This window comes from Metopolophium dirhodum, chromosome 6, assembly GCF_019925205.1.
Source record: "Metopolophium dirhodum isolate CAU chromosome 6, ASM1992520v1, whole genome shotgun sequence".
NCBI classification, from domain to species: Eukaryota; Metazoa; Arthropoda; class Insecta; order Hemiptera; family Aphididae; genus Metopolophium; species Metopolophium dirhodum.
In genome coordinates this window covers 9,703,563-9,730,611 of record NC_083565.1, presented here as the reverse complement: position 1 = coordinate 9,730,611, position 27,049 = coordinate 9,703,563, and the positions used below count along the sequence as shown (strand labels likewise).

The following is a 27,049-nucleotide window of genomic DNA, read 5'->3' as shown; positions in this document are numbered from 1 at the left end:
ACTAGTTGTATGGGAAGTCCTGTAGTTCATTCACTTTTGGGGTTGTTGACTTGGGGAGGGTGTCGTTAGATTCGTCTGACTCTCCCCTATATGTAATTCTTATTGTTTTTGTTGTACTGTTACCTAGTTATTGTCCCTAACGTTAGTTTGTGTGACTTGTGCTAGCATACTGTCCACTGATTGGTGGTTCTGAAAAGGACCGTTTTTATGTGGTGACGGCTACTCCGTTACACGTTTCTGCAATAATAAATATTTTTTCGCTGATTTTTATATTAATCGATGGAGTTTAATCTACCTAATATTTTGATTTACGGTTTATAGGTTTTAAATCCTTTTTGATTTAACTACAGCTCGTCCCGTCTACAATTTGTATTATATTTCAGCACCCGTGGTGGTGGAATTCCGTCCTGTTACTTCAATAATTTATATTTTTTGCTAATTTCTTACCAAAAGATAGTGTATAGTATACTTAAGTTTTGGTGTAAGTTTCATAAGTTTTAATTCATTTTTTAATTAACTACAGCTCGTCCCGTCAAGATATTGACCTAATAACGCGCACCAGTGGCGGTGGAATCACTTCCCGTTTCTGCTATAATTTAGATTTTTTCGTAATTTTTTTACCAAAAGATAGGGTATAATATACTTAAGTTTTGGTGAATGTTTCATAAGTTTTAACTCATTTTTAAATTAATTACAGCTCGTCCCGTCTACACTTTTGACTATATTTTAGCACCTGTGGTGGTCGAATCCCGTCCCGTTTCTTCAATAATAAATATTTTTTGCTGATTTTTTAACAAAATCTACTTAAATTTTTGATATACGTTTCATAATTTTTATATTAGTTGATGTATTTTAATTTACTTTAAATGTTGATATACCTTTTATAAGTTTTAAATCATTTAGGACTTAATTGCAGATCGTCCTGTTCGATATTTTGCCGTAACCTGTAATTCTGTACTGTTTTCACAAGAATACATATTTTTTGTTAATATATTTTTGGTTAATCTATGTATTTAATTTATAATTAAGTAATATATTTATTAATATAATAGTTTTATATTTAAAAATATTAAATATAATATTAGTCGTAATTAGAAAGTATTTTTTTCGCTGGGCATGTTCAGGCAACACTATTTTTGTTATCACATGTGCAATGGAATCGGCCCCGTCCCGTCCCGGGTTTTAGTATTACCCGTTTAAAATATTTTGATTTAAACATCTCAACTCTGTATAAATATAAATATGATGGTAGGGACTCTATGTGTATGACTGGTTTAGTTATTTTTCATAGTTGTATTCACTATTCTATTAAATTCATTATTCGGTAAAATTAGTTGGCAGACCTATTTTTTAGTATTAAGTCATAACTACAAATTACAATATAATGATAAAAGTAATGACTGGGAAAAAAAACAATTTTTTGTGGTGGGGCCACGAATTAAGATATATATCTTAATTCGTGGGTGGGGCTCATCAGTCGGGGAAATATAGGGAAATTTTGATATCAATAATAGGGATATTTAAAAAAATGAGTTGGCATCTCTGAACCCAATCAATGCTAGTTGAACTATAACACCACTACACACAGGTCGGTCGGTGTGTGAGTGAGCACACGAAGTATTTTGGTGACCAGGCACCACAGCCTATTATTCTTTGTTCCCGGCCCGTACGGCGTACACCCATGTTTCAGATCATCAGTATTGCGGTCCTGGTACGGAAATAAAAAAGAGACTAGATCGCGGTGAATAGGATAATCTCATTGGATGCTGCTTGTCGTGATCACGATATTGTGTATGCAACGAGTAAAAATTTAGACGATAGACATAAAGCTGATAAAGTGTTAGAAAATCGTGCTCGGGAGAGATTTTTATCAAAAGATACTCTTAGATAAACCTATGTTTATTAATCCATGATCGTATCGTACAATATGTACCTTTTACTAGAGAAGTAAGAAAAATTGTGTAAATTTAGACGATAGACATAAAGCTGATAAAGTGTTAGAAAATCGTGCTTGGGAGAGATTTTTATCAAAAGATACTCTTAGATAAACCTATGTTTATTAATCCATGATCGTATCGTACAATATGTACCTTTTACTAGAGAAGTAAGAAAAATTGTGTAAATATAATTCAGAATTAATTTATAACAATAAAAGATCTATTATTTAATAATTTGTGTTCATTGCTTGAAATAATTATTTAAATTTAAAGATTTGGTAAAAAAATTTGGTACACGTCAAATATTTTTTGTGCAAGACGAAAATACGTGGACAATCAGTGTGTAATCTCTGTATTGTGTTACACGATAAAATAAAAGTCTTCAAGGGGCACATTCCCGCGAAAGAGCTGGATATGAATATACGAATAAATATTAATGATATTATACAAAACTAGAAAATATGTATCACACTATATGAACCGTTATAGTTATAATTATAATTCAAAATTACATTTTTTAAATGTAAAACTTGAGGAATCACTTTCTCGAAAAGTATTAACATTTCTGAAAATATTTTTATGGGTAAATTATTTGAGGTAATTATATGATATATAAAATAAACTTTTTTATCATAAAATTACACTTAAATATTTTTATCTTCATAATTTTTAAGTTATAATTTTTTTTATGGACAACATGCAAAGGTAAAATTTTAATTTCATATTTCGATACAAAGTACAAAACAATTTTCAAAAGAGTAGTTTCAGTTTAGATTAGCTGAGTTAGATAGTAAGCTAGATAATTTACTATTGTTATTTCGAATAATATACAATTTAAATAATATAATAATAGAATGCAAAAATATTTGTCTCCAAAATCCTGAGCTTGTGGAGAAACAAGAGTTCTTAATGTTTCTTAATTTTATAATAAACTTATCTACACCGTACTAAAATTCAAATACAAAATAAGTGATAGGTCATAATGTACTAATGTAGTATACAAGTAAAGTTTAAAAAAAAAATCTATAATTAAGAATTTTGTTTTAAATAAAAATATAGGGAAAACTAATTTTGTTAATAAATAATAAAGCTGTGCTGTACACAATAATAAAGTAATAAATAAAACACAAATCATCGTTTTAATTATTTTTTCAACGTATTATATTCATTTTTAGATTCTGAGCTCCTTACACAAACTACATTATAATTTGTAAAACTGTGATTTGACCTATTGTGACTTAACTATGTTGTACAGTAGGCTAGACCAGTGTTCTTACATGGTATTGTATATTACAAGTATTGAGTACATTCAATATGAGTACCTTCTCCTATCGTGACAAAAAAAGTAACTAAAATAGATACACTATTTATAAATGGGAGAAAGAATAGAACAAATCCATTAACCAATCTCAACAGAGTTAAAACAACTATTCAGCCGACATTCTCCATCAACACCCCAAGAAAGTATTTACGGGACTTCCATCAACCAACTCGAAATAGGATATAAATATATTATATATATATATAATACATACTCACCTATACTTATTGAATAGAGAGAAGATCCTCGCATTTACTAACGCTTTTATGTTCATCTCACAGTCAAACATATCTTAGAAGAATGCAGAATATACGAACAGACAAGGAGAATAATATTCAGAATCTCTGACAATCTAGCTGAAACATTATACACAGTGCAAACAATGTCTCCGAACTCATACTATTCTTATTTTCCTCGTCTTATGTAAGAATATTAATAATTTTACGTCCAATGACCGTATCCCATAAATACCACAGACAGATTAAAAAACTTAGTTTATTTACAATAGTGAATAACTAAATAAGTCATGGTAAGTAATTAAATACACAAAATATAATCATAACACGAGAACGTGACTGTATCGTGATTTTTGTATTTGTAAATGTCCATCTGTGTATAGGTAAAAAAATCACCAATTGAACATTATTTAATACCAACATAAAAGGTACTTTGAACAAGATCATTATCTAGTACTTATTATCCAGATCAAATATTTCCTGAATGACAAATTATGTTGTTTAATATTTTTTTCGTGAAGAAAGTATAGAATCGTGTTTCAATCATGGTTTTTTTTTCTATAAATGTCAATGAAATTTAGTTCATTGGGTCAAAAAGCTTGATACCTGAATACCTAATTAACGTTATCATGGCTTTTTTATCGTGCCTACTACTTTTTTTTGAGTAGTTAATACGTTTGTGTTATTGTTCATATTAGTCATCCACAACAATACCTTTTTACTGTAGTGTGTTTTTTTGTTATGTTCATCGTAGAATGGCAATGAATTGCTAAGAAAATTGCACCTGAACCAATAAATAGTATCAAATAAAACACGTTGAAGACGCCATAGGCATTTTAAACAGATGTATAATCGTGGCCTAAGATAATATGGCAAGCAAATACCAGTTTTCGACAAAATCAGCTTTAATTTTTTTATGCGACCGTACAACGAATTGCCATAGATGTATAGAAACCGTTATAATATTGCTAGTTGTTTTACTAATTTATTAATCAATACTGGCGTACCGTAGAACGCTCTGAATAGATTCACGGAATATTAAGCTGGTTAAACTAAATCTGAATATTTTAAATATTGCATTATAAATCAGAAAATCGTAGAATTTTTAAAGAATCTATGATTAATAACAAACGATTTTTAAAAGAAGGTGGACGTATGGGTACCGCTCACTGAACACAGTAAAAAAGGTACTGTCGTGGGTTACTCGTAGTGTGTAGTCTCACTTGGAGGTGGTGAACAAGTGTTTTAAGATTCAAGATGAACGATGAAAATGTTTGAGTATTGAACACCAATACACTGAATATTAAATAACGAATTTAACAAAGTTTGAATCATACAGAGTTGACATTTTTAACGTACAACGAAATTCATTGTCGATATGCGATAGGTTATATATTTTTATTTCAGTTTTTTTAAATGGTGTTCTGGACTTCCGCGTCACTTAATATTTTGATGATAAATCTATCTCTAGCTTTACACTTCATATTTTCATATAATGCTCTTACAGCCTGAGCATTTGCACTCTATCTAGTATTTGATTTGGATTTAGGAACTGGACAGTTTTTTTACTAAAGTTTTTTTTTAAATATCCCAGCGATGGGTAGATACGGAGAAAAAATTGTAAAGATCTTGTACACAACCGAAAAATGAAACTGCTTCAATGCAACAATCTACAGCAGATTGTCCAACGATATTTAGCGAATGTGCAATACACGGGATGTAATCAATAAATTAATTGCACTTTTTTATTTCTGCTTGCATACCTGAATAAGTCCCGCTAATGTTGCTAGCGTTGTCATAGCTCTGTTCACGACAGTTTTCTATGTTAATATCATTATCTTTTACAAAGGTCGAGTAAACACGGAGGAAGATATGCACCAGTATGGCTAGTTATACGAATACAAGTAATAAAACGTTCTACTGAACCATCGTTATTTACACATTATATTACATACTAATTGCTAAAACATGATCTCCTTTTTTCACGTCGATTTCCGAGGGTTCTGTAAACATTTCACAATCATCACACATTATGTTTTTATTAGAAAAAATAATAAAATAATAACAATATACTATTTTTCTAATCGGCGAATAAAATAATCAAAGAGATATAAAAGAAAATAATTATGTTTATGTAGATGAAGAGAAGAGACGAGTGAACAGTTGCAACGATGACAGTGACTAATTTTATAATAAATATACATTTATATTAGGATACAACTATAATTTAAAAATGTGTTTGACACGATTATTATTTATGTTCATTATATTTAAAACAATGAATTTATTTTAATTTGTAGTAATATATTATTTTCATTATACATATATATTATATATAAAATATATACAGTGCTCAAACAGGGGTTTTGATATTTAAGATGGCCATTTATGTTTATAAATGGTTTCTTTTGGTTTTGTGAGAATTGTGTAAAATTTGATTTGTATATCGGTTGCAATTAGTTAATCAGGCAGATCAGTTACAGGCATACATTAAATATAATTTTAGTTAGAGATAGATTATTTATCATCAAAGTATTAAGTGACGCGGAAGTCCAGAAAACCATTTGAAAAAACTGACATAATAATATATAACCTATCGCATATCGACAATGCATTTCGTTGTACCTTAAAAATGTCAACTCTGTATGATTCAAACTTTGTTAAATTCGTTTTTAATTATTCAGTGTATTGGTGTTCAAAACTCAAACATTTTCATCGGTCATCTTGAATCTCAATGATTAATTAGGTATTCAGGTATCAAGCTTTTTGACCCAATGAACTAATTTCATTGACATTTATAGAAAAAAAACCATGATTGGAACACGATTCTATACTTTCTTCACGAAAAAAATATGAAACAACATAATTTGTCATTCAGGAAATATTTGATCTGGATAATAAGTACTAAATAATTATCATCACCCATAATGATCTTTTTCAAAGTACCTTTTATGTAGGCATTAAATAATGTTCAATTGGTGATTTTTTTACCTATACACAGATGGACATTAACAAATACAAAAATCACGAAACAGTCACGTTCTCGTGTTATGATTATATTTTGTGTATTTAATTACTTACTATGACTTAGTTAGTTATTCACTATTGTAAATAAACTAAGTTTTATAATCTGTCTGTGGTTTTAAAAATCGTATGTAATTAATCATAGATTCGAATAAACGAACAGACAAGCAGAATATTCAGAATCTCTGACAACCTAGCTGTTCAGACCCAAGCACTAGAGCGCGCCAGATAATTCGGATAAAAAGAACGTTATCGATTCCGGTCACGCCTGCGCCGCTATCACCGGTATACGACTGTCCTGCTCGCGCTATACAGTCGTAGTCGTGTGTTGTTGTCGATACTTGTCGCAGCTGTTACCGACCCGTCTCGTTATTATTCCAATGCGCAATAGTGTGCCTTTAAAAAACCGCGTGTGCCGCCTTTGTCGATTCGCCGTAAAATCGGTGTGTAGCCGTGTCTTTTGTGCCGTCGCCACAATTGTTGGTCCTTAGCGTTACGCGTAGATAACGTCTTCGTGTGTTGTTGTGTCGCCGCCATTAGCGTCCGTTACGCACACGCACGTTTGTTTGTGCTCGGCACCTTCCGCCGCCTTGTTGTTATGTCACAGGCGCGGATAGATGCGCGTCGTTGAAATTCGTGGCTCAGCTTAAATCGTAATTTTACCGGTTCGGTTAATTTTTTAATTCGACATCACCGTGTACACTTGATACCCACGTGTTTGGATACGTCGTACTCATTGTCCACCGTCGGTACGTCGCGTAGTGCAAGTATACACCTCCGTATGGGAACAAGTGCTCCGGTCAACTTCAACCAGGTCAGACGTATCATACCCATACTGTTTATTATTTGATAATTGTTATCAACGCTGATACGCAGTTGTTTGTATTATTAATTTCATGATTTAATTTTTTAATTATTTGTAATTTGTGTAGGACTAACATAGTAATAAGTTATTCTCATGTATTCCAATGAATGAAATCCTATATGTACAATAAATTTATACAGTCCACTATTCAGGATATTTTGTCGTTTCTTATTAATTTTATACATATATATTATTAAGACTCAATCAGGTTTTATTTACCAGCAAATAGTTGAGATACAACCGTGTTCATTTGAATCGGCTATCATGACTAACCATTTGGTCCTTCGGGCCGGATGCTTTGTGTAATTTTAATTAATTAATTTGTCCGTCTTATCTTGCTTGCTCTTTATTCCTTAAAAATCGTGTAATATGGGAAGGCCTAAGCGTCAAGATTTGGACAATGCTGCTGATAGTAAACGGTCGTTAGTTCGTGCTCGTGCATCGCGGGATGCATCGTTGCGGTCAATTAAAAAAATAAATACTATAGCCGAAGAAGTTAAATTAGATGTTGATCGTCGCGCATTATTTGAGGCTCACTATTTGTCATTGAAACGGTTCGTTGATCAATTTGAGTTAGAACAGCAAGCAGTATTAAATGCCCTTGTTGATTTAGATAATGTAGTCGAGTTTGAAAATGTTGATGCTGTTGTCACTGATACTATGGAAGAGGTATGTGCAAACATTCAACTTATTGCTACTGGCTTCCATAGCACTTCTGTTAATGTGACTGCAGATAATAATGTTTCTACTGGTGCACGACAAACAGCACAGGCAATTGTGTTACCAAAAATTGAATTGCCAAAATTTGATGGTAATGTCCTGGGTTGGGTATCGTTTCGTGACATGTTTCAATCACTAGTTCATGACAACCCTGATATTTCTAATATTCAACGTTACCATTTTTTAATTTTAAGTCTGTCCGGTCCAGCACTTACAGTAGTGAAAGCGATCCCTTTGACGGCTGATAATTATATCATAGCTTGGAACGCATTGAAACAGTCGTTTGAAAATCAAAGACTATTAGCTTCGGCACACATTGACAAATTGTTTTCATTTGTGCCATTGAAAAAAGAATCATTGTCGTCACTGTCGTCATTTGTTCATGTATTCACTGAAAATGTCTCTGCTATTAAAGCACTTGGTGTCAAGGACCTAGCTGGTTTTATTTTGTTTCATATTGGTGCTCGTGTAATTGATACAGAGACAAGGCGACTGTTCGAAGCAAGTATTGAACAAAATGCAGTCCCTAATTTAGATATTTTATTACAATTTGTCGCACACAGATGCAAAATTTTAGAAAATGTGGGAACGTCGGTTGGAACTAATGACAAACCTGACAGCACTCTTAAAGGTAGTAGTAAGAAAAACAAAAGTGGCTCCCTTGGCAAAACTTCACTGTCAGTGTCTTCTACATCCACAACATCAAAATGTTTATTTTGTCAACACGAACATCAGATTTATCGTTGCTTTGTATTTAAACGCAAACCAGTTACAGTACGGCGCAAGTTTGTGAGCGATCATAATTTGTGTTTTATATGCTTAAAAACGGGACATAGTGTTGGTTCTTGTACTGCTTCTTTTACATGTAAAAAATGTGAAGGTCGTCATAATACACTGTTACATATAGAAAATGTCGGTACAAAAAATAACAGTGAGACGACACAGAAAGAGAAGTCAGATGTTCAGTCCTCTACGTCCAAACCTGTTGAAAATAACACTGTGTTCGCAGGTACGATAGCGACACAAGCAACTGTAGTGTTAGGTACTGCGGTTGTTCGTATACAAGATGACACAGGTGTTACTCATCAGGTTCGAATTTTATTAGATAGTGGGTCACAGGTTTCGGCCATTACTGCAGGTTGTGCCACCAGACTTGGTCTTAAACGCACCAGGAGTCATGTAGAGGTAGTTGGCCTCTCTCAACAACCGGTGTCCAAGGTAAAAGGTGTTACTCAGTGCGCGTTTTTTCCGCTTCAGTCAGATCAACCACTGTTTAAAGCAAATAATGTTATAATATTGTCCCAAATTACTGGATTAATGCCAATGTGTTCACTCCCTGCTACGGTGCGCACGCGATATCAACACCTAGTACTAGCTGATCCGGAATTTGATCATCCTGGCACCGTGGACATGTTAATAGGAGGTGATTTATACCCGATGATTTTGCAGCCCAAAGCGGACATCATCCATACGCCTGGATTGCCGTCAGCAATGCACACAAATCTCGGTTGGATAATTGTTGGTTCACTCAGGGATCCTACTTCATTACCTCTGATGTCGTTGACTATTAGTGCAGTACCAGTCCTGAATGAAACGTTGCAACGATTTTGGACGGTTGAAGAGCCGACTGCCCCAGTACACTCGACCACCGAAGACGAACGATGCGAGGAGTGGTTCTGTAAAACAGTGTCACGGGACACATCAGGCAGATTTTGCGTTGCTCTCCCTTTTCGGTCTACAATAGAAGTTCAAGGTAATCAAAATCAGGACTTGAGTACGGCTAGTGGTCTTGGTTCTTCGCGTGCGATGGCTCAAAACCGGTTGTTTAATATTGAACGTCGCCTAGCAAAGGATCCTGAACTATATTCCGCGTATCGTGACTTCATGGATGAATATCTGTCGCTCGGTCACATGCGCCTAGCTGAGAAACCAGGGAAGTATTTTATCCCACATCATGCGGTTGTTAAACGGCAAAACGAAAAATTAAAAATTCGGGTAGTCTTTGATGCGTCGGCCAAGTCATCTTCTGGTTTATCACTTAACGACTGCTTGGCAACTGGACCAAAATTGCAGAGTGATATCACCGACATATTACTTCGTAGCCGTTTCCACAAGTTCTTGTTCATCGCAGATATTGAGAAAATGTACAGGCAGATCCGAGTCAATGATGCAGATTGTGCGTATCAACATATACTTTGGCGAAATTCGCCCACTGAAGAAGTCAAAGAGTACGAATTATGTACTATCACTTATGGTGTCAACGCAGCTCCGTTTTTGGCAATCAGATGTTTACACCAACTGGACTCGGAAAATGGATCTGAATTTCCTTTGGCAGAAAATTTGTTGGTTACATCAACGTATGTTGACGACATTGTGGCAGGTGCTGGTACCGAAAAGGAAGCTCTGGAGCTTCAGGATCAAGTCATATCCCTATTACGCAAAGGTGGGTTCCATTTACGAAAATGGGCCAGTAATTGTGAGGCAGTATTAAAAGGTATAGCTGCTGAAGACCGCGCAATGGACCCATCCTTTGAACTTAAAGATGACCAATCAGTAAAGGTATTAGGTTTACATTGGATTACTACGTCGGATGCCTTAGGCTACCACATTAACATCAACAAAGTCGAACCAACCAAGCGCACCATACTTTCAACCATCGCTCGTCTATACGATCCTGTTGGAGCGTTGGGCCCTGTGGTATTCTGGGCCAAGTGCATTATGCAAGAATTGTGGATAGAGAAATTAGATTGGGATGCTTCGCCTTCGTCCGACATAATCGATAAATGGCATAAGTTCACAACTGAACTACCTGCGTTATCTTCCTTCTCACTCTCTCGTTATATCAACGCATGCTCATCAAAGACCATACAGTTATTGGGTTTCGCGGATGCTTCTCAAAAGGGATACGCGGCGGTGGTCTATATGAGAGTCATTGATATGCAGGATGAGGTAACGGTGCATTTTCTTACGGGTAAAACAAAAGTCGCCCCTCTTAAGGCATCACAGACGGATGAGTCACTGACAATACCACGGCTAGAGTTGTGTGCCGCCTTGTTACTTGCGCGACTGCTGTCTCATCAACTCTTCGTGCTTCGTGATATCGTAACGATAGATTGTGTTCGAGCATGGAGTGATTCTACCATTGTCTTGGCTTGGCTTAATGGGGACCAAAAGCAGTTTAAGATATTTGTTACTAATCGAGTGGCGAAAATTCGCTCTCTGCTGCCACACTGTGAATGGTCTCATGTACGATCATCGGATAACCCTGCAGATCCTGCATCTCGAGGCATGCTGCCAGAAGAACTTCTTACCAATCGATTACATTTAAATGGTCCAGAGTTTCTGCAAGATCCCAATTGTCAGTTTTCAAGTTTGATGCCGAATGAGTTTTCACCTGAGCAACTTCCAGAGATAAAAACCTCAGTTAAAAATGTTTTATTTGTTCAGGACAGTATCCAGCCTTCAGACATGATCAGTCAATTTTCAACATTAACAAAAATGCAACGTGTGTTAGCGTACTGTTTTCGTTTCGCCCGTCGTCGAAATATTCCGAAGAGCAGTGGACCAATCACTCGGATGGAATACGAACGTGCCATGAACGCAGCTATTTTATGTACGCAAATGACATACTTGTCGGATCTACAAAAACAGATACAAAATCAAGGTTCCATAACTCCGACAACGATAGCCCAGCTAGCTCCTTTCATCGATTCGAATGGAATCATTCGAGTTGGCGGAAGATTAAAACGGGCGCTATTAGACGAAAATGCAAAATATCCAATTCTTTTGCCTCAAAAAACACATCTAACAGAATTAATCATTCGACATTTTCATCATATCTCGTTACATGGAGGATCAAGATTGGTACTTTCGATGATCCATCAAAAATTTTGGATTATTTCTGGTCGAGCAGCTGTCCGTAATATTACATATTCTTGTATTCCTTGCACAAAGTTTAGAAGTATAAACCCGCGACCTTTCATGGGGGATCTGCCAGCTGCTAGAGTTGTAGCGAATCGACCATTCTTTAACGTTGGAATGGATTATGGCGGACCTTTCATGGTTCGTGAAAGTCGACGTCGCGGTGCACGTACGAATAAAATATATTTAGCTGTATTTGTGTGCATGTCAGTGAAGGCTGTGCATTTGGAAGCCGTGTCAGATATATCCACAGACGCGTTCCTCGCCGCATTGGACAGATTCGTTGCTCGACGTGGAATTCCCGACAGCATGTACACCGATTGCGGGACAAATTATGTAGGTGCTGCAAAACAACTGAAGAAACTGTTTGATGAAGCTTCCAATCAGCATAGCTTATATGGTCGTATACCGTGCAAGTGGCACTTTAACCCACCGGGAGCCCCTCATTTTGGTGGGATATGGGAGGCTGCCGTCAAAAGTGCAAAAACCCATTTAAAAAAAGTGATTGGTGCCCAAGTATATACTACCGAGGAATTCACAACACTCATCACGCGAATCGAAGGCGTGTTAAACTCTCGGCCGATTGTACCGCTGTCCAGTGATCCAAATGATCTAAACGTGTTAACCCCAGGTCACTTTCTAATTGGACAACCATTGCTAGCACTTCCAGAAGAGGATGTAGTGAACACTCCAACCAACCGTTTAGGTCGTTGGCAATTACTCCGTCAAGCTCAACAATCATTTTGGCGTCGATGGAGCCACGAATATCTGCATACACTACAGGGGAGGCAAAAGTGGTTTAGGCAGACACCAAATCTAATGGTTGGCGATCTTGTAGTTATCAACACACCATCACGACCACCCATGTCCTGGCAGATAGGTCGAATCATTGAGGTTCATCCAGGGGAGGACAACATTGTGCGTGTAGCGACCGTTAAAACCCAAGAAGGCACCCTCAAACGTCCTGTCATCAAGTTGGTAAAACTTCCAGTTGATCCAAGACCTTAAGAGGGCTCCCATATTACCGATATCCTTAACATTTTTCCTTTGTATATACACATTGTAATTATAATTATAATTTTTTTTGTTTGTTTGTTTCTTATATGTACTATGATACAGTCTGACCGAGAAATGTTTTTTCCTTTTGAAAGCATGCTTTCAAAGGGGGGAGGATGTTCAGACCCAAGCACTAGAGCGCGCCAGATAATTCGGATAAAAAGAACGTTATCGATTCCGGTCACGCCTGCGCCGCTATCACCGGTATACGACTGTCCTGCTCGCGCTATACAGTCGTAGTCGTGTGTTGTTGTCGATACTTGTCGCAGCTGTTACCGACCCGTCTCGTTATTATTCCAATGCGCAATAGTGTGCCTTTAAAAAACCGCGTGTGCCGCCTTTGTCGATTCGCCGTAAAATCGGTGTGTAGCCGTGTCTTTTGTGCCGTCGCCACGATTGTTGGTCCTTAGCGTTACGCGTAGATAACGTCTTCGTGTGTTGTTGTGTCGCCGCCATTAGCGTCCGTTACGCACACGCACGTTTGTTTGTGCTCGGCACCTTCCGCCGCCTTGTTGTTATGTCACAGGCGCGGATAGATGCGCGTCGTTGAAATTCGTGGCTCAGCTTAAATCGTAATTTTACCGGTTCGGTTAATTTTTTAATTCGACATCACCGTGTACACTTGATACCCACGTGTTTGGATACGTCGTACTCATTGTCCACCGTCGGTACGTCGCGTAGTGCAAGTATACACCTCCGTATGGGAACAAGTGCTCCGGTCAACTTCAACCAGGTCAGACGTATCATACCCATACTGTTTATTATTTGATAATTGTTATCAACGCTGATACGCAGTTGTTTGTATTATTAATTTCATGATTTAATTTTTTAATTATTTGTAATTTGTGTAGGACTAACATAGTAATAAGTTATTCTCATGTATTCCAATGAATGAAATCCTATATGTACAATAAATTTATACAGTCCACTATTCAGGATATTTTGTCGTTTCTTATTAATTTTATACATATATATTATTAAGACTCAATCAGGTTTTATTTACCAGCAAATAGTTGAGATACAACCGTGTTCATTTGAATCGGCTATCATGACTAACCACTAGCTGAAACATTATACCCAGTGCAAACAATGTCTCCGAACTCATACTATTCTTATTTTCCTCGTCTTATGTAAGAATATTAATAATTTCACGTCCAATGACCGTATCCCATAAATACCACAGACAGATTATAAAACTTAGTTTATTTACAATAGTGAATAACTAAATAAGTCATAGTAAGTAATTAAATTCACAAAATATAATCATAACACGAGAACGTGACTGTTTCTTGATTTTTGTATTTGTAAATGTCCATCTGTGTATAGGTAAAAAAATCACCAACTGAACATTATTTAATACTTACATAAAAGGTACTTAGAACAAGATCATTATTTAGTACTTATTATCCAGATCAAATATTTCCTGAATGACAAATTATGTTGTTTATTCTTTTCGTGAAGAAAGTATAGAATCGTGTTCCAATCATGGTTTTTTTTCTATAAATGTCAATGAAATTTACCTAATTAACGTTATCATGGCTTTTTTATCGTGCCTTCTACTTTTTTTTAAGTAGTCAATACGTTTGTGTTATTGTTCATATTAGTCATCCACAACAATACCTTTTTACTGTAGTGCGTTTTTTGTTATGTTCATCGTAGAATGGCAATAAATTGCTAAGAAAATTGCACCTGAACCAATAAATAGTATCAAATAAAACACGTTGAAGACGCCATAGGCATTTTAAACAGATGTATAATCGTGGCCTAAGATAATATGGCAAGCAAATACCAGTTTTCGACAAAATCAGCTTTAATTTTTTTATGCGACCGTACAACGAATTGCCATTGATGACGTATAGAAACCGTTATGATATTGCTAGTTGTTTTACTAATTTATTAATCAAAACTGGCGTACCGTAGAACGCTCTGAATAGATTCACGGAATATTAAGCTGGTTAAACTAAATCTGAATATTTTAAATATTGCATTATAAATCAGAAAATCGTAGAATTTTTAAAGAATCTATGATTAATAACAAACGATTTTTAAAAGAAGGTGGACATATGGGTACCGCTCACTGAACACAGTAAAAAATAAGGTACTGTCGTGGGTTACTCGTAGAGTATAGTCTCACGGACAACCCCGGCGGGATGGCTATAATACAATATAATCGACCGTGTTCTGACTGACTCGCTGACTGATCAACGTAGATCCTCGAGATGATAGCTCGAGGCTTGAAATTTCAAAGATACCCTCGTACCACCATGTAAATGTAAACTAAGAAAGCATTTTCTGAAATTCGCGTTTGGAGGTGGTGAACAAGTATTTTGAGATTCTAGATGACCGATGAAAATGTTTGAGTTTTGAACACTAATACACTGAATATTAAAAAACGAATTTAACAAAGTTTGAATCATACAGAGTTGACATTTTTAACGTACAACGAAATGCATTGTCGATATGCGATAGGTTATATATTATTATGTCAGTTTTATCCAAAAATATTATAAAGAACATTAATATGTGGCCAAGACTTGATAGCTTTTCTCTTGTTTTTCAAATGGTTTTCTGGACTTCCGCGTCACTTAATACTTTGATGATAAACCCATCTCTAGCTTTATATTTCATACTTTCATTGTTTCCATTGAGTTGTAGACTTCCAGACAAACTTTGTTAGCAGTTTGAATATATGTATAAACTATCTGATCCCGCGCGCTTTGTTGCCTTCACAAAATTACAATTATTAAAAACCTCGATCATTTGAAATTAGAGGGGCCTAATTGGGCATAAGGAGTAAAAAAGGTGTTAACTACAAATTAAAAAAAATTCATTGTCTTAAATTTTATTTATGAACATCAATAATAATCGTGTCAAACACATTTTCAAATTATAGTTGAATAATAATATAAATGTATATTTATTATAAAATTAGTCACTTCTCTTCATCTACATATATATAATTATTTTCTTTTATATCTGTTTGATTAATTTATTCACCAATTAGAAAAATGTTATATTGATATTATTTTATTCTTTTTTCTAATAAGAACATAATGTGTGATGGGGGATGATGATAAGAAACTGATTACAAGGTTCCTTATAAATTGTTCTAATAGCTAATAATAAATATTAAATATCTATTGGTGCAATTTTTTTTAAGTACCTATTTATAGTTCTAATTTTTACAAAATTTCTCAAAATCTTGAAAATATTCAATTATTTTGTAGTTATGAATTATAAAATATTCGATTCCTATACCTAAGAATTTAAAATGTATAACAAGGAATAATTATTTCATACAGTAACCAAAATCTAACTAAAAATCTTATATAAACACAGTTATTTTTTACAGACATTTTAAGTTCAAAGTCAGACAAATTGTTTTATTGAAACCAATAGAATAACAAGGAAAAATCAACTAATCAGAAGTGGAGAACTACTACATTGGCCTGAGGTGAAGGAGAGTCGCAAACTGAATAAACTAACACAACTGTTATGATACCTATCTATTTTGTTGTATTATTTTCTAGAATTGTTTATGAATAATATTGAATATACACAAATTATGTTTGCTTAGTAACCCTTTAAATATCAAAACTATAATCCATTTTATATTATTCTTATTTTCAACGCTGTGAATATTATTAATTTATTGTACCTACAAACATGGTGAAAAAAAATAATATGTTAGCTATATTACTTGTGTTAAATGTTATTAGTTGTATATACGCTAATAGTAAGTATCCATATATATTTTTTTACCATACATGATATATCATAGATTAATATTAATGGAAAATCATAGGTATAAAAATATAAAATAAATAATTGTAATTATAATTCATAAACTGTTATCCTAAAGAAATAGTAACCAAATAATTTTCATTTAACAGATTAACGCCATTTTGCGACAAATAATATTATGTGATTATGAATTTTCCCCTTCATTTTATCATTTTATCATTGGTAAATAAGTCGCAAAATGATGGTATAGCATACCCATTATATTATGTTGAGCCTTACCTGCGGTAGATCGCATCTCGATGTGCTCTTTGTACGTAAGTGTATGATTTAACTCTAAAGCATCAAAGTTATACCAAGTTTGTCGTTTTTACTTAATTCCACCTACGTTGGACTAATACAATCAATTAATACAAAATCCTAACCTAACCTAACCGTACTAAAATCCTATGAATAAAAAATCAAATTTAACCCTTTTTAAATTAGCCTATCTTCTCCCCAGAGGTCTAATTTACACACAAACATTCATTTATATATATATATATATAAATATATATATATATATATATTTAATGACAAAAAATAAAAATACAAATCAACAAACATACCTGATTAACCAATAGCAACCAACATATTATAATACACTATTATTATTTTAATATGTAACAATAAACTAATTTTTTTTTTTTATTTAGTTGATTTTTTTCTGGAAAAATGGTGCCACTATTATATTTTTTAAATCCAGATTTTCTACTTTTCCGGTGGATTTTCTTAAAATTTTCTTTTATAAGAACCTTGTCCGGATAATTACAAACACAACAAAAAAAGAATCAGCCAAATCGGCCTAACTGTTCTCTACTGATGAATTAAAATACATTGTTGACACCATTTTTATATAATATTGAATAGATTTATATATTTTAAATTTTAAAGATGATTGATGAACATGAGAATTTAATATTTTTAGTAGCTATAGGTATAAGCAATTTTATTGCTATTCATCATTTTTGAAATACACATTTTTTTTCTAACCATTATCGTTATTTTATAGATAAAATTATAATAATTATTATATCAGTATATTATACGTTATTATATTTTAATTTACAAAAATCTTAGAGAATCACTCACCCACATAATATTATATTTCATCGTTTTATAGGCGTATAGGTAGTAGGTACGACACGAAATTTTAGTTCAGGAGAACTAATTCTCTATTGTTAACTTTAATTGACTCATTATCAAACTTTGCGGTCGAAATATTATCCGGGTGACTGGGTATTTTGGAAGGATCTCATTAGTGTTTTAATTGTTAAGTGATTTATAAACATTACAACGTATTACAATATCAAAATGCTTGTAACTCACATTAATATTTAAATAACAATTAAATCGTTTAAGTTGACCTTGATAATATTGTTATAATATTTACATTTGATAATACTTAAGTCAATCTAATCTAATATTAAACTTAACATCAAAAAATTGGTTTTGCTTAACACAAATTTATGCACGTTGAGTCTAGATACCTAATATATTTGAAAGTGGGTTTGATGTCCTTTTCAAAGCCAACCATATTACAACCTCGCCTTTTTTTAATTGTAACATTTAATTATTTTGCATCAAGGTGGGAGATGTCTAGGTAAGTATTATTATATCATACTTAACAACATACCCATAAATTACATATGTATATACAGTGACTTCCAATCTAATCATAATGTGATCACCTTTTACTGTAAAGGTACTTAGAAAGTTAGTTAGATCTGTGGCCTGTGGGAGAAAACCGTACAAACCGTCACAATCCACAATTAGAGCATGTCGCTGGAAAATTGTTAGATATGCCCTGAGACACACAGAAAAGTTGCATAATATCATATTAGAGGGTATGATTGAAGGGAAGAGAACTTCAGGACGTCCTCGAAACTCTTATATAAGACAAATTAAATGTGATACAAGAGTCAATACTTTTAAGAAGCAGGAAGCTATATATTATATTTATTATGTAGATATAATTTACCTTAATATGCCGCAAAGAAATAAGAAAAAATATTGGGCGGACTGACTGAACAAGCCCGCGCGCACACTTATTAGTTTTTATGCATTTATAGAACTAATAAATGAAAAAAAATAGATAACTATTTCTATAGGATATGTAAAAGAAACACAGAGTGATAATTGAATCACATACACAATGGCATTGTATAATAATATATTTATTATATTTTATAATAACTATAACAGCTGATAATTTAAAAAAATTGTAAATATTCGTTGTTATTTGAAACATCATATTATTACAGATGAAATGAAGAACGAAGAACTCGTGGATGATGGCCCAAACGGTTAGTATTTAATTTAGATTTTTGAATATTAAAAATATTTTCAATATTATGACATTCACCGCTTATACTTATTACTCTGATAATATACTAAATATTTTGTGCACCTAAAATATAAAAATGTGGGTAAGTGGATGTCGCTGTGCTGTACTATAGGTTACAAGTGGGTCACATCAGTATAATGGATGATATGAAATTTGAATTCAATTATATAATCAATGTAATCATTGTATATGAAAAACGATTCTGAGGGATGACTGTTTGTCAGTGTGGATATTTTATATTACATTTATATTGTTATTCCTTATTAGTTATTATTACTGAAAATGTCCCCAAACATCTCAAAATAATTTAAAAATGTTATGATATATAGAAAATGCTAATATATACATTTAGTGAAAATTTCATACATCTAAGGTCATTTGTTTTAGAGTTGTTTTAAACGTGTTATAAACAAAATGTTTTAAACATAACCAGCCAGCGGTTCATAGAGTTTTGTCCAAAAAAATATCTAAAAATATCTTCCTTATTTGAGTGTCTGAAATATGTCTATATTTATTGGTTATCCGTCCACTGTTACTTGCATAATAGTAAAATCGTTGTGCTGACCATAGATATTTCCATGGCTTGAAACCGTTGTTAATTTAATCGGTTAGGTAATTGGGCGTTAGCGATAACCGAAATTTTTTGGATACCGGTTACCGGTATTATACCGGCCCTGCTGTTAGCAGTAACCAATTACCGGTATACTATATTTAAAATTTCAGGTTGCCGTTAACTGCTCCCAAAAAATTTCGGTTACCGGTAACCGTTTGAATTCAGGTTTTCTAAAAAAAACGCCTTTGTACCCGTATAATACAATATTCGTGTTGTTATAGGAATCAAGCTATTTTTAGATTTCCCAGTACAATATATGATGAGGGAGACCGGGACTATCGACTATCGACTATCGAGTAACCGTCATTACCAACCAAGATATTTTATATGTGAATAGGTAGGTAGGAAATAGAAAAGTAGAATACCAATTAATTGAATTATTATTACAATAATTTAGACTAGGGAAAAAAACGAAGATACAATAGTATGATTTAAGAATATTTTTAAGAAGTTATTATTTATTAAACCATTAGTAGCTACGAACGTATAATCATTCATGTGGCTAAAATAAATTAAATATCTAATTATTATAGTTCATACGTAACGGTAGTCAGTATTTATAAATACCGGTAATCGGTTCTTAACCGGTTAAAACAAATTTCGTTATTATAACGTTTTATGTTAGCTGAAAATTTGTCACGGTAACCGGTAACCGATAACCGGGAGTACAAATAGGTTTATAATAACGGTTACCGATTATAGGTTCCCCAAAATTCTGGGAAATTACCGGTTTCAAGCCCTGGATAATTCTGTCAATATTTCGACATTCGACAACCGCCAATGCACACGTATTACGTATACCTACCTAATTTACCATTTGCAGTTTAAAGATATTCTTTTGGATAAAGGTAATTTTAAATTGTAAATAATTCAATAAAGACATTCAATGCAGTTTATGAAAAAAAAGTATTCATTAGACTTATTAATTAATATGGAATTATTGCATTAAGTGCTATTGTATTCATGTATACAATATATTATATCCTCGTATTTATCAGTAGGTATCTAAATAGTAAATAATATGTATACATATGTTTTATTTCAATATATATACAAATAGTAATCTTAGGCAGACGGTTGTGGACGGCACGGCGGCGGACTGTACGGCGAACGTATTGACATCTATTGATATTGTTTGTGCTTGTTAGCTGCTGTTCGATAGTAGTCAGCGATGCCTTAAGCCAGGAAATTGATATTTGGTGATTGATAACTTACGCTCAAGGTGTATAATTGATATCAATGCACCTTGCTAGCGCTGTACGGCACGCGCCACTGATAAATGGTACACTCTGATGACTGATATGCTAACGTTACAATTATTATAATGTGTGATTTACACTGCAGCGCAAACAGATATCGTGTATTTATTACAAATTGATATATTATATAACCAAAATAACAGGTGCCATACTTCAATCAAATTTCCCTCAAATATGCATTCCTTCCAATGGGCTTACTTAAATCACGAATTTTTACCATAACTCGAGTATTATAATTTAGGGTTTACCACGCGTGCTGATTGCAATGTCAAAGTTCAAAATATCTGTAAGTATACATTCATTATTTATAGTTGTAAGGTTCATGCCACATTATTATTATTATTATTATTATTATTATTATCTTTTTTATATTATGTTTGTGGTTTTTCATCAGTAGTTCGTCAACCGTCGAGTAGTGAATAATGTTATATAATAATTTTATAGTTAGTTTATTAAAGAGTCTTTATCTTTAACTGATATTCAGTTATTTATTTCGGATATATCATATATAATAATATACGGTTCTGCTTAAATGAAACGATAACATAGTTAATTCATCATTAAAAAGGTGGATAAGTGGATGTCGCTCTGCTGTACAGTAGGTTACAAGTGGGTCACTGTAATGGATGGTGTTAAATTTGAATTCAATGATATAATATCATTGTATAAAAAAAACGATTCTGAGCGAAAACGGTCAGTCAGCCTATGATTTTACCGAGTATATTTGATGATATTATTGTGAATAAAGTAATTTATATATAACCTATTTACTCTGAGCCTTGTTTTAAATTTTCAATCTTTAGCCATAAAAGTTAAACATTTTATACATTTTTAACCACAAAATAATTAATAAATTATAAATTTGAACTTTAAATGCTTATAATTAAAAACTGTGACTAAGAATTTTTAATTTTTTTCATGTGCCTTTGAAACAATAACCTAGGAGCCTTCTATTAAATTTTCAAGCTTTTTTACGCAACAGATAAAATTTTATTGATATTTATAGAAAAAAAAACTAAAAAAATTGAAAACTGACAATGACCGTAAACAGCTCAAAAAAGTCAAAATATTTTCAAAATTTTATGGTGTATAGAAAATGCTAATATAAACATTCAGTCAAAATGTCATGTCCCTACGGTCATTTGTTTTAGAGTTACACCAATAACCAAAATCGATTTTCTCGAAAACAGATTTTGCGTAAAAATTCCCGTTTTTCCTTAATTTTTCTTTTGTTTTTCATGTCGCTTGTGAAAACTACTGGGAAATTTTTACTTTTGACCCCCCAAAGTACCAACTAGATTCACTTTCCTATCAGAAAAGTTACTATTGAAGAAAATCCAAGCACTTTTACTGTCCTAAAAGGTGATGACAGACACAAAAATAAAAAAAAAATAAAAAAAAAAAATAAAAAAAAAAATAAAAAAAAATAAAAAAAAAAACACACATCATTGTAGAATCAATACATTCATCGCTTCGCTCAGAATCTAAAATGTATCACGATGAATGATGAAAGACAATACACTGACATTTAGATTTTTGCATCAGTGCTAATTGGCATCATATCATTATTAACTAAATTCATAATTTACTATTTTATTACTGCATTAGGAAAATAATATACCATATGACAATAACTTTATACATTATATAATTCTTCAGTGTGATTACTATTGTGTTGTTAATAGTGCAACTTTTGAATGATATGACCGATTGAGTTAAAAGACAAAAGTAATAAATTACTTGTCTTGGAGAGCTCCATGTCCCTGGCTCCCCCACTTTCAAATTTTAAAACAAAATTATTTCCATTCGTATGTGCTTTGTTTGTGCTGGTTTGTGCTTTTAATTCCGTTGTTTGTGCTCAACTCATTCCAGAGTTATATTCACCTTACGAAGTAGGGGGGCTAGGGACATGCTTAACCCCCCTCCTACACTTTGGAATTTCGGAATAAAATTAACTCCATTCGTTTGTGCGGGTTTGTGCTTTTAATCCCGTCGTTTGTGCTCAACCCCTTCCAAAGTTATCCAAATTTGAGAGTTGGGGGTTAAAGTGTAATCCCAGGTACTCCCCTTTGTATTGCGAATCTGATCAAAACTGTCCACATAATCATTTTTACATCTATGGTGTTTAGATGTAAAACAATTGGTTTGCCAGAAAAACCCATAAACTCGTGGATTCGAAATTTTTTTTTTAAGTTTGTGCTATTTCTGGAAAAAAAATGTACGACCCAACAAATGGACTTACAGCCTATTACTAAGGCTGTACCAGTTTGGATCATTTTTATATTTTTGGCGATTGTCTGAATAAAGTATAATATACAGAATGAAAAACTGAAAAAGTTTCCCGGGTGAGGTCCTCACACAAGGATTTTGAGATTGATGACGAAAATAAATATTAATTGCCATTGGTCACTCGTGCAGATGACATGCATCATGCATCAACCCTTCATGGCCTTAAATAACAATATTTTTTTTTCTTAAAAGTTTAAACAAATATGAGTGCTGAGTGTATGTTTGTAGCTTATATATACTAAAAAAAGCTGGAAAAGTGGGTACCGCTCTGCTGTACAGCAGTTGTCGAGCATATCATTGTAATAGAAATATCATATTTGAATTCAATAATAAATTATTTGAAAAACGTTTCTGAGCAGAGACTTTGAGTCAACCTAACATACTTGTATAGATAATCAAATTAAAAATTAAAAAAAAAAATATTAAAAACTGAAAGTAGGTATCTCATGGCTATAAATAGCTTCACTTTTCAAATTAACTTTATTTTTGAAAGGGGTGGATAAACTTGTCAGGAATCTTTTATTCAAATATCTTATATAAGCTATGAAAATAATTTTTTTATGAATTTCTAACCGAAAAATATTTTACAAAATTAGAAAAATTCATTATTCATTATATATAGCAGATAATTTTTAATATTTTACCATTTACGGAAAGTGCTAATATAAATATTCGGTGGAAATATCAGGATTCTACTGCAATTCTTTTTTTAATTACAACAGTAGCAATCAGAGTACTCATCCTTCTGGTAGAAATGTTTTATACAAGAAAAAAAAAAAATAAACATCATTGTAAAACCACTAACTATCTCGCTCCGCTCAGAATCTAAAACATTGTAAAATAGTGCAAACAATATTGGTCGACCGCAATCGTGTTTCAAACTTGAGACATTCTGTACTTAAATACATAGACGTGCCACTGTAAAAACAGGCTTGTCGCTTAAAAAATAATTATTATTATTGAAACCATTTATAAACAAAAATGTCCATCATAAATCTCATAATCACTGTTTGAAAACCTCCCTGGATTGGAATTTACTATCTTCTTCCCTGCAGAGGTGTAAATGTGTAATCTATCTCTGTAGAACATTTCATCGCAATTGGTCCAGCCGTGTAAGAATGCATAAAGGACACACGCACACAAACAAACATTTTTTTATATATAAAGATTATAATTATTACAAATTATACCACATCTACAAATTTTTACAAATATATTTATAAAAAAAAAATAAACCTTTGGCACGTGCAAGTAGAATACGTTAGTATTATATTATATTTTATTCATATTGAATTATTTGTATTGCTTAGTGAATAGTGGTAATTACATCAGCCGGTATGGTAAGTACGTAATTGTTGTTAATGTTGTATCTAAATAAAAAATGATACGCTAATAAAGTAACAATAAATTGCCCTAAAACGGGTGCAACACGATCGCGCACTTTACTCTTAATTTTTCGATACTCGTTACCTATACCGAAGCCAAACCTGGGCAAGTTAACCAATTTTTTTGGTATAAAGTAAAACAAATTAATAACAAATGCACAGACTATATTATTTTATAAATTATACAACTATTTTAGATTATTTTTGTAGCTGTACCTTACATACAGATCAAAATTATATATTTGCAGTATAATTTAAATATTAGTATTTATTTATCTTTATCCTTTATCATTAATCTTTCCATACCGATACCTATACCGAAGCTAATGTATATTATTTCAGAATATGTGCGCAGTTATATAGGTCATTGTCGAAGATGTAATAATTATTAAACTGATTACAATACATAAATCTGACACTTAAATATTTAATAAAATATTTTATAATTCAAGGCTGTTGAAAACGGGTCGTTTTATAGTCATTTTTTCGTGCATTTAGACCAAACGGAAAAAACAAATTTACCTGCATCCAGAAGTCCAATTTTAATTTTTAAAAAATATTTGAATTGCTTATTCTCTTTTCTAGGTTATGTAAGAGAAATGGAGTTTAGAATTTTTGTATTGTTCAATTAGTATATAGTACCAAATTTTGTGTTTTATTAAGAGAAATAGATTTTTGAATTTTTTTTTTAAAAATTCACAAATTCTTTATTGTAACTGAAAAAAAAAAATCGAAAATCCATTTCTTTTAATAAAAAAATTAATTTGGTACTATATACTAATATAACAATACAAAAATTCGAAATCCATTTCCTACATAACCTAGAAAAGAGAATAAGCAATTCAAAATATGTTTTCAAAAGTTTATTAAAATCGGGCTTTTGGTACTGGCAGCAATCCTCTTCCGCTTTTTGGGACTTTCTTGTTGAACCTTTTTTCATCGCAAAATTTAGTATCAGTCACATTTAACTTAGCTATAGTTTATCTTTAATTACATAAAGCGTTCGGGGAACTCACGCACACTAATAAGTAATAACCATTGATCAGTCATTACACACGCAATCACACATCACTTACGAAAGATTAGAAGATTAGAATATTGCCTAAATCCAGCTCCTTCAAAATTGGACCACTTTCAACAGCCTTGAAAGCAGGGCCTTGCACCCAAATTATTCAAAACCCATAACATCCCTAAAAACCCTTAAAAAATAAAACATCCGAAACCCATATAGCCAATTAACCAAAACCCAAATAAAACATTCTGATTAACCCGAAACGCGAATAATTTTTAGGAATTTATACATTATTATGAATAACAAAGTCATTTTTTTTTTGACCGACATTTATTAGGAGGCTTACTAGCTCAGCTCATCTAAAGTTGTATTTATTCTAGACTACTGAACACAGAGAACCCGTATTAACCTGTATTGTCCCGAATAATAACGGTTATTAAAACACGAACGTTTGTTAAATTTTTTATTCCGGTGTTTGAACACTCGAATACATCTAGCACCCAAAACCCGAAGAAATAATTTAGGTGCTAAGCCCTGCTTAAAATACGCACTAAGTAGTATAAATACCAATAATTGGTTCAATAAGTAAATTCAAGATAAAAAAGAAAATTAATTAATGTCAAACTGTTTTATATTTTTTTTTAGTCGGTTTCATATCGCCAATTGATTTTTGTACTAGAGAAATTGCAAACACAATATGATTTAAAATTGAATATATTTTTTTATTGTATACAATATACATATTATAAATTATAATAAATAAGTACAATTATTAAGTTTGCGTCTCGCGTTTTATTGCCGTAAAGCCGAATTTTACAAAATTTACCACATTAGTTTTATCTACTATAAAAAAAACTAGAAAGTTTATCAAAATTATAACCACACCAGTGTCATAAAGACAAAAAAAACTCTTAAGGTTACATAAAAAGAAATAAAAAAATACTAAAAAAAACAATTGAAAACGTTGTGTTAATCTAGACACTTTTACACGTAAAGATAAAACCACAGATTTCTATACTAAACTATATAGAAATTAGAAATATATAGAAATCTGTGGGTCAAACATACGCCACCGTTCCGACTTCGGATCTATGACGTCACACGCATATTTTCAAACGCCTGTATCTCATTGAATAATGAATGTTGAAGTGTGAGACCCACACCATATTTCTTAGATAATGGCATACTTTAAATTTAAGTAAACTTAATTTTAGTGTTGTGATGTCGGCGATAGGTACGATCAGTTTTGGATTGTGTGCAACCACTTTCTGTCGTCGAATGGAG

The 27,049-nt window shown here is 32.6% G+C and overlaps 1 protein-coding gene across 4 annotated transcripts; it reads left to right on the top strand.

Annotated features, from left to right (window-relative positions):
• The first annotated feature begins 6,722 nt into the window (after positions 1-6,722).
• On the top strand, positions 6,723-26,541 carry LOC132947470 (uncharacterized). Of its 4 annotated transcripts, none has more exons than XM_061017774.1 (7): positions 6,723-16,816; positions 18,449-18,463; positions 19,125-19,166; positions 21,321-21,365; positions 24,679-24,708; positions 25,096-25,116; positions 26,411-26,541. In XM_061017774.1, exon 1 carries the CDS (start codon positions 7,753-7,755, stop codon positions 13,030-13,032), a length of 5,280 nt encoding a protein of 1,759 aa, XP_060873757.1. In that variant the 5' UTR covers positions 6,723-7,752; the 3' UTR covers positions 13,033-16,816; positions 18,449-18,463; positions 19,125-19,166; positions 21,321-21,365; positions 24,679-24,708; positions 25,096-25,116; positions 26,411-26,541. The 4 variants fall into 4 exon arrangements, with proteins under 4 accessions (XP_060873757.1, XP_060873756.1, XP_060873759.1 ...); XM_061017773.1 differs by having other exon boundaries at positions 25,096-25,131; XM_061017776.1 differs by having other exon boundaries at positions 24,679-24,712.
• The last annotated feature ends 508 nt before the right edge of the window (positions 26,542-27,049 follow it).

What these genes read in the sequence shown, in the direction of transcription:
- LOC132947470 (XM_061017774.1), top strand. Translation starts at nt 7,753, where the DNA reads ATGGGAAGGCCTAAGCGTCAAGATTTGGACAATGCTGCTGATAGTAAA.